General features: G+C 36.0%; 1 protein-coding gene across 2 annotated transcripts; it reads left to right on the top strand.

Annotated features, from left to right (window-relative positions):
* Positions 1-399: 399 nt before the first annotated feature.
* On the top strand, positions 400-7,947 carry LOC115918987 (zinc finger protein 585A-like). 2 transcript variants are annotated; one of them, XM_030996430.1, is made up of 3 exons: positions 400-1,681; positions 2,408-2,518; positions 3,246-7,947. In XM_030996430.1, exons 1-3 carry the CDS (start codon positions 1,477-1,479, stop codon positions 5,990-5,992), a joined length of 3,063 nt encoding a protein of 1,020 aa, XP_030852290.1. In that variant the 5' UTR covers positions 400-1,476; the 3' UTR covers positions 5,993-7,947. The 2 variants fall into 2 exon arrangements, with proteins under 2 accessions (XP_030852290.1, XP_030852291.1); XM_030996431.1 differs by lacking the exon at positions 2,408-2,518.
* The last annotated feature ends 866 nt before the right edge of the window (positions 7,948-8,813 follow it).

Here is an 8,813-nt window from a genome sequence, read left to right as displayed (position 1 = left end):
TTTTAATTTTATAGTCCAAATATAAATTATAATATAATTTTCTCTCTGGTTCACGGCAAACCGGCCGCTGCTAATGCACTTGTCATTTGTAAGACGCACCTCTTGACCCCCGGGAATTGTGCGTCATTGTACCGATGTGAGTCGTACATTTTGATACCATGACGCACCTTCCGTCACAGAAAGTGACACACCATTACATTCCATCGACGCACATTTGAGTCAAACATATGACACACCATTTCATGAAAATGACTAGCCAATGACGCACATTTGAGAAACACTTCTGCTTGGAGAAAGTGACGGTCCCATTGACACACCAAATGACGCAACGTGGTAAAGTGACTTACTATGACGCACATATGGGTCAGTATTGTGACGGACATTTTGCGGCCATGACTGTACTGTGCGTCGCAATTTTGGGGAACATGACGCAACCATGACGCACCATTCCCGGGGGTCAAGAGGTGCGTCTTACAAATGACAAGTGCATAAACACTCCAGCAGAGCATATAAGTCAATGCAATGCTTACTACACGTACTGACGGTGGGGTGCAGGCGTGCGTGAAGTTAACGACCATGATGATGATCATCATCATCATAATGTGAATTACTAACATAAATTTAATGAGGATCTGTGATAACAGTCGCTAGCTATTAAACACACACGCGCCCGCACATCGCACCCCACTGTCGATACCGTATGCAATTGATCATCGTGAACAGCTTCGCCAACGACTTTTGATACTTAATAATGATACTTAATAGCAATTGATAAATTGTAAAAATGCATGGCAGGGAGCCGGGAGTAAATAGCTAAATTCAGGGAAATCAGTGCATGCGCCTATTAATATACTAAACTAATTGAAATAGGTAAAGAAATGAAGGAACAAGTCCAAAGTTCGTGCACAAGAGTTTACACTGCAGATGATATACTAAAAATTTGAACAAGAATTCTAAAATCCGATGAATATTTCCTGGAAATGATTGTATTTCTACAGAAATTGGAAAGATTTCCTTTTGCGACAGCCACCTAAATTGAAAAGAAATAATATGGGTACAGCTTAGAATGATATATCTAATAATATAAAAAATGATAAATTAGGGTTAGATGACTAGTGAATAGCGCCATCTAGGACACAGGAGATATAGTCTGAAGTATCGTAGCTTATATCGCCGCTCAAGCTCAACTCGCAGATACATTGGTAGCTTGCTGGACTGCAGACCAAAGGATCAGACGTCCAAACTTCAAATCCACCCAGAGACCACAGGTTTTTTTAGTTTGTGTGATGTGCAATCATCAATGTAAGAGTGTTTGCTTGGATGGACAGCATGCCAAGAATATGAATAGATTCAAGGAGGAATGGTAGGAGAGAAGAGAGAATGTTGGCTAGAGGTGGCTGTCAACAAAAGGAAATCTTTCGAAGAAATTATTCCCCTCAATATCACATACTTGCATTATCTGCAAACTAAGTAAAAATGAACCAGCAGCCTTTCAATGCTTGGTGTTTTGTGATGTGTCTGTTTTCATCCAGGATAAAGAGGGGTTGGAGACGGGAAGCCAAGATGAGTGAAATCAAGGTTCTTGAAGAGCCCCTGACAGGATTCCAGGTCTTTTTCTTGAAGATAGAGGATACAGAAGATGAGGAAGGTGAGGTGACCAGAGACCCATCAAGAATACATGGTATTTGCACAAGGCTCATAACTATTCTGGGGGTGTTTCACAAAGATCCTTAGTTGAATTAATCTCTAAGTTGGACTTAACAATTATGGAAAGCCGTCAGCATCTATGAAAATATTTTGTAAAAGTTATTTTGAAAGGCATAAAAGGTTGATTCAGAATCATTCATATTTTCTATCAACAAGGAGATTTCATGTTCTTGATGTGGAATTTATAAAAAGTCTAAAATAGTTGAGGTTTCGCTTTTGAATATATTTTAATTAAAGGCTACAAATGGCTCTCCATAATTTTTAAGTCCAACTGAGAGTTAAGTTCGACTTAAAATCTTTGTGAAACAACCCCCTGAAAGCTAATATCTCAAGTAAAGAATTCGGACAACGGTTAAATGCCATTTACTCATTTCCTATCGAAAGAAGACCCTGATCTTATTTCTATACACAAAATTATTTTAAAAAAGATATTGTATAACTCACAATTTTAACATGTATTTATCAAATAATCATGTGATAATGATTTGTATCAAGATTTTGCTTGAAATGAAAAATATCTAAAAGAATGCCGACATGAAAATTGTCGTCATTCTCATGGGTCTTTAATTCCAAACTGTTTTGATGCATTTACTCTACTATTTTATGTAAAACTACATTATGGAATTTTGTCATGAGTTAAAATTGTTTGACATTTCTATTCAAATCAAAATACTGATTCTGGCTTACTATTATTCAACAGATGATATCCTCAACCTGCAGTTTAGCTGTCGGGATGGAAGTTTTAGTCAAGAAATTTCAGGAGAGGATAGGGAAGAGGAGATCAAGACAAGTAACGTGGCAGAGCCTCAAGGTAAAATCTTTTGATCTTCATAAATGATAATAAGGATTATAACACCAGCTTCTTATGTAGCGCTTTTCCTTTTACTGACCAAAGCGCTGACAGTATCATTATTATCACTCTGGACCCGTCTTACAAAGAGTTGATCTCAATCGCAACCTATTTGCAATTGATATCAATCCCAACTATGTACATAAGAGATAGGAAACTGCAAACTTGCGATTGATTGGAGGATTTGCGATTGATTTGGATCAATCACAACTCTTTGTAAGACTGGTCACTGCATTCAATTACTGTTCTGGGGGGTGTTTCACAAAGATACTAAGTTGAACTTATCTCTAAGTTGGACTTAAAAATTATAGAAAGCCGTTAGCATCTATGAAAATATTTTAAAACCCATTTCCTTTCTATTTCCAGTCAACCGATTCAATCCTTTGAACTCTTCAAAGATTATAATATTATGTAAATCATTAATGAGAGGAGGACATCACAAGTCTTGAATACAATCGTATTAAACAATTATCAGAAGCTGTTTTTGGGTAATCCGATATGGGTGAAAGTTACGGGGAAAGAGATAGAGGAAGAATGTAAGGTGTATACATATATATCCTTCTGTTTCACTTTCCCCACTCTAAATGGGCAAGGGTACATGTATATCCCCTTCTGGCCTTATCATTCAGTTATACAATTATTTGCAAATTTCCAAATAAATAATACATAAATTCCTTTTTTTTCTCAGCTGGAAACCCCACAAGATCAAATCAGCAGCTGTCAGGACATGGTGAAGAATTGGACGAAAGGAGATGTATGAAGCCAGAAACACAGGGTGAGGTCTCAAGAAAAGGCAGCTCAACTATTCTGCCAAATGCTGAAGCAATGACCAATTGTGATTCATCTCAAAGAGACTTCAGGAGCATGATTAATAAATCTAGTTCAAATGATGTTTCAGTTCAAGAAAGCGATTTGCTAAAACAGCCTCCAACAGCAGTGGACAGAGTGGGTGCTTCATGTTCCTATAGGCCTGAGCATGAAGGGATGAACAAACAAAGAGAAAGCCTACCGGAAAAGCAGTGTTCTGATGGTGATGAAAGAGTTGCAAACACTGACAGCGCAATAGACATGGTATCTAACAGAAGAGAAAAGCGGCATCAGTGTTTTGTTTGTAACAAAAAATTCTTATTCAAGAGTAAGCTAACAACACACAGCATGAGCCATAGTGGAGAAAAGCCTTTCCAGTGTTCTGTTTGTAACAAAAAGTTCATATTCAAGAGTGGGTTAAAAAAACACAGTAGGACCCATGGTGGAGAAAACTATTTCCAGAAATTTCAGTGTTCTCATTGTAACAATAGGTTCACAACGAAGTTTGGCCTCCACAGACATAAGCAATCCCATAAAGGAGAAAACCCATTCCACTGCTCTCATTGTAATATGAAGTTCTCGCTGAAAAGTTATCTGTTATCTCATTTGAAAAGCCATTCAGGGATAAAGCCATTCCAGTGTTCTATTTGTAGCAAACAGTTTTTAGGGCAGAAAAGTCTAACATACCACCTGAAATTTTGTGATAAAACACAACACATAGGAGGAAATACTAACTATGACTGCTCTGTTTGTAACAAAATATTCTCTGTCAAGCAAAATCTAAAAAGACACATGTTGACCCATAGTGGAGAAAAGCCCTTCCAGTGTTCTGTTTGTAACAAAGGTTTATCAAGTAAGAGTATGCTAGATATGCATATGAGAACCCATACAGGAGAAAAGACATATCTTTGTTCAGTTTGTAGCAGACAATTCATATGGAAGACTAGTCTAAAGTATCATATGAAAACCCGTTGTGGAGAAAAGCTGTTTCATTGTTCTGATTGTAACAAAAGGTTCTCTACTGAGGACTACCTAAACATGCATATGGAAACCCATACAAGAGAAAAGCCATTCCAGTGTTCTCATTGTGATAAGAAATTCATGCTAAAAAGTTATCTGTTATCTCATATCAGATCCCATACAGGAGTAAAAGCATATCATTGTTCTGTTTGTAGTCAACAGTTCATGTGGAGGAGAAGTCTAGCACGCCACATTGTAATCCATGATGTAGATAATCCAAGTCCATGCTCCGAGTGTGGAAAAGTGTGTCTAAGCAAGTCTTCTCTCACCAAGCATATGAAAACCCATACGAAGGAAAAGTCATATCAGTCATCTCAGTGTTCTGTTTGTAACAGCAAGTTCTCATGCAAGAGTGAGCTAAGAAGACACATGAGGACCCATATTGGAGAAGAGCCTTTCCAGTGTTCTGATTGTAACAGAAGGTTCTCACGAAAGGGTTACCTAGATATGCATATGAGAACCCATACAGGAGAAAAGCCATATCTTTGTTCAGTATGTAGCAGACGATTCATTTCGGAGACTAGGCTAACAAACCATATGAAAACCCATGGTGGAAAAAGGTTTCATTGTCCTGATTGTAACAAAAGGTTCTCATTCAAGAGTGAGCTATCAAGACACATGTTGACCCATAGTAGAGAAAAACCTTTCCAGTGTTCTCATTGTAGCAAATGGTTCTCAAGAAAGGGTGACCTAAACAGGCATATGAAAAGCCATGCAGGAGAAAATACAATAAAAAAGCCATATCTTTGTTCAGTTTGTAGCAAACGATTCACTTCGGAGACTAGGCTAACAAACCACATGAAAACCCATGATAGAAAAGAGATTCATTGTCCTGAGGCTGATTGTAACAAAAGGTTCTCATTTAAGAGTGATCTATCAAGACACATGAGGACCCATAGTGGAGAAAAGCCCTTCCAGTGTTCTGTTTGTAGCAGACAATTCATATGGAAGACTAGTCTAAAGTATCATATAAAAACCCATACGAAGGAAAAGTCATATCAGTGTTCTAATTGTAACGGAATGTTCTCATGCAAGAATGAGCTGAGAATACACATGAAGACCCATATTGGAGAAAAGCCTTTCCAGTGTTCTGATTGTAACAAAAGGTTCTCAAGAAAAGGTTACCTAGATATGCATTTGAAATCCCATACGGGAGAAAAGCTATTCCAGTGTTCTCATTGTAATAAGAAGTTCTTGCTTGAAAGTCAACTGTCAGATCATATGAAAAGCCATTCGGAGATAAAGCCGTTTCAGTGTTCTTTTTGTAGCAAACAGTTTTTTTGGAAGAAAAGTCTAACATACCACCTGAAATTCTGTGATAAGACACAAGACAGAGGAGGAAATACTAACTATGAGTGCTCTGTTTGTAACAGATTATTCTCAACCAAGCAAAATCTAACAAGACACATGAGGACCCATAGTGGAGAAAAGCCCTTCCATTGTTCTGTTTGTAACAAAGGTTTATCAAGGAAGAGTGTGCTAGATATGCATATGAGAACCCATACAGGAGAAAAGACATATCTTTGTTCAATTTGTAGCAAACAATTCACTTGGAAGTCTAGTTTAAAGTATCATATGAAAACTCATTCTGTATTAAATCAATTTTAGTATTCTGTTTGAAGAAAATTGTTCATTTGAAAGAGTAGTCTAATATGACCTATAAATATCCGTACTGTAGAAAAGCCATATCAGTCGAGCAATAATAATAGTGGGTTCTTGGATAGTGCTCAAGACATGTCTTTTAGACTTGACACTCCTGGCGCTCCACGGCATTAGCAATATTGGTGCTCTAGCATTTCAAGGAATTAATTCCATGCCAGATACCCGTTTACCTCACCTGGGTCGAGTGAGGCAAATGTATATTAATGTCTCGTAAAAGAATTATTCACCATCAAAGATGGCACAGGTAGGCCAGATTTTAATTAAAAAACCCAAGTACTGTAAATCTCCGTGTATAAGACGCACCTGTGTATAAGACGCACCCCTATATTTGGGGCAGAGGATTTAAAAAAAATAAAAATTTTGCCCACTTTGTCTGCAGCAAGCCAGGTTCGTGTTAAAAAACCCACGCGGGGAAGGACTTGCATTTAACTGCAAGGTGCAGTTTAAGGCGCCGATTTGTGCTTGTGAACCTGTCACAAATAATAGGAACAATGTCGTTTTTAAAAGAATGTGTAAGATCAATAATGTAAATTAAAAACAGTAGAGGACCTAGTATAGAACCTTGTGGTACGCCGTGTGTAATAGAAGAAAAATTGGATAAATTATTATTATAAACTACATATTGAGAACTATTTGAAAGATTACTTTCTAACCAAGATGACAGACAAATTTGAGTGTTGTTCTAGTTTCCGAGTGGTGAGTCAACACATCGATTACTGAGCTGGGAGACATTGCCAGGCATAGCGCCAGGTGGAGGGACATAAATCGAAACTTTAAACAAAAAAGTGCGTCTCATACACGGACATTTACGGGGTATTCATTTTTCTCTGGTTGTAATACTTGGCCGAAATAATTGTATATCCTACGTCGCAATAAAATCAGACAATTTTAAGTGCCTTTATTTAGTGTTTGAATCAGTGTTTTCATTTTACATCATTCTATTGTTCCTTGATTTTAAAGTGCACGGTAAAAATGTCAGAGGTAAAAATCTGACAAGTATGAAATATTTTGTAGTTGTCATCAGTCTTTGACATAAATGTAGAACGTGTACGTTTGTATTCTGCAAACAGATATATCTTGTTGAAAGAGAAGTATCTCGTAACATTTCATTATGATTAGATTAGATTTGAATTTCATTAACAAAATAACAAAAAGAAGCCAATTGAAAAGGGGTCTTAATGCCCGGGAAAAAAAAGGATGTATGGTTCACTTTGTAAAACATTATTTTAATGCAATTTATGATGAAACAGTTGCTATTGCATGCTATACTCGTTCTAAGAGGGTTTCCTTGTACATCATGGAGTTTCATACCTATAGACCCCATGCCGAAATTCTACATGAATTTTCTTGTGTAATAAAGACTACTTGGAAATTAGAAAATACTAGAAATTTAAATTCCTTTCATCGTTTTGTACAGTTATGAGGCTATTTCTGTTTGAATTGTAGAGCAGGTTTTATATTCTTTTCGTTTGAAGCTTAGAAATTAGGAAACAATGTCTTTGTTGTATCAAAATAAATTATATTTTATTGAATCAGAAGAATTCTTGCCTGTGACTCATGACTAACTAACATTAAATGTAAAAATATGTGCTAATAATGAGATATATGGAATATGTCGACCTTACCGAAACAAGGAAATGAAACCTAAATTTTTCCATCTGTTACTAGGAAATTTGTTATGTCCTGATAAAGTCCTACTATTCATGTTAAAGTTCAATTCATTCTCTTTCGTATGATACTTATAATGTTATGATATTGCTGCGTATGAATGAATTTATAAGGTTTTTTAGCCAGTGATGAAGTAGTTTGCTCACAGAAGTGATGTGTAGTGTAATTCCATGTAATTCCATTTGAATACAACGCAAAGAAAGAAAACAAAATATAAAGACACAGAACCATGATAATTGATCTTACATTGTTTCTTTATTAATCGTCATAATAAAATATATTATATTTTATGCAACCTTGAATGAGATACGAGGCCATTATTAGCCTCAAAGCACACGACAAAGGGATTAAAAGACCAGAAGAATATGAAAGCGGGGTGAGATTCAATGAATTGTCTTTCACTGCGTTGCTGCATGAATTAGGCCGTTCACACAAAACAATTTATGCGACTTGGATCGCGATTTGGATCGATTTTTTTTTTGCACACATGTCAATTTTTTGTTTTCATAGGTTTTTATTCTCTTCTCTCATAAAGAAAATTGTACATAATTTATAACATTGTATACAAAATAACAAAATAATCTTCACATAGGTCTACAAAAATTTGCAAGTGAACTTTTAAATTTCCATACAAGGTTACAAATAAAGTTACACATTTACAGATGAAAAATATTGACATAAACAAAATTATATTTTCCCATTTTAAACAAATCGCAAATAAAGTTTGTACTATTTTCTCGACCAGTTTGCGTATAAATTATTTCTTTTCTTTTCCACAATATTTTTTTCCCCTCTTAAATTTCCTTCAGAGAAAAAAAGAAAGGTTATGATAAAAAAAAAAGAAGATAAATGATAAAAAGAGAAGGAGCTAGCTAGAGAACACCTACTACCCCGCCCCACAACACTTAAACACATAACAAGTACAACAGTATACAAAACACACACCAACATATATTAGAACGAACAAACAAACAAAAAGAAAAGAAGAAGAGAGAAAAGAAGAAAAAGAAAATCAAGGGTAGAGAAGAGAGGAGGGTCTAGAAGTTGTATATTGAGAAAGAATATTTTAGTGAGAATTGTCTCGCGATGCAAAGGTTGA

The sequence above is a fragment of the Strongylocentrotus purpuratus genome, unplaced genomic scaffold (genome assembly GCF_000002235.5).
Source record: "Strongylocentrotus purpuratus isolate Spur 01 unplaced genomic scaffold, Spur_5.0 spur5_scaffold_3, whole genome shotgun sequence".
NCBI lineage: Eukaryota > Metazoa > Echinodermata > Echinoidea > Camarodonta > Strongylocentrotidae > Strongylocentrotus > Strongylocentrotus purpuratus.
This window is presented reverse-complemented; position numbering and strand designations above follow the sequence as displayed.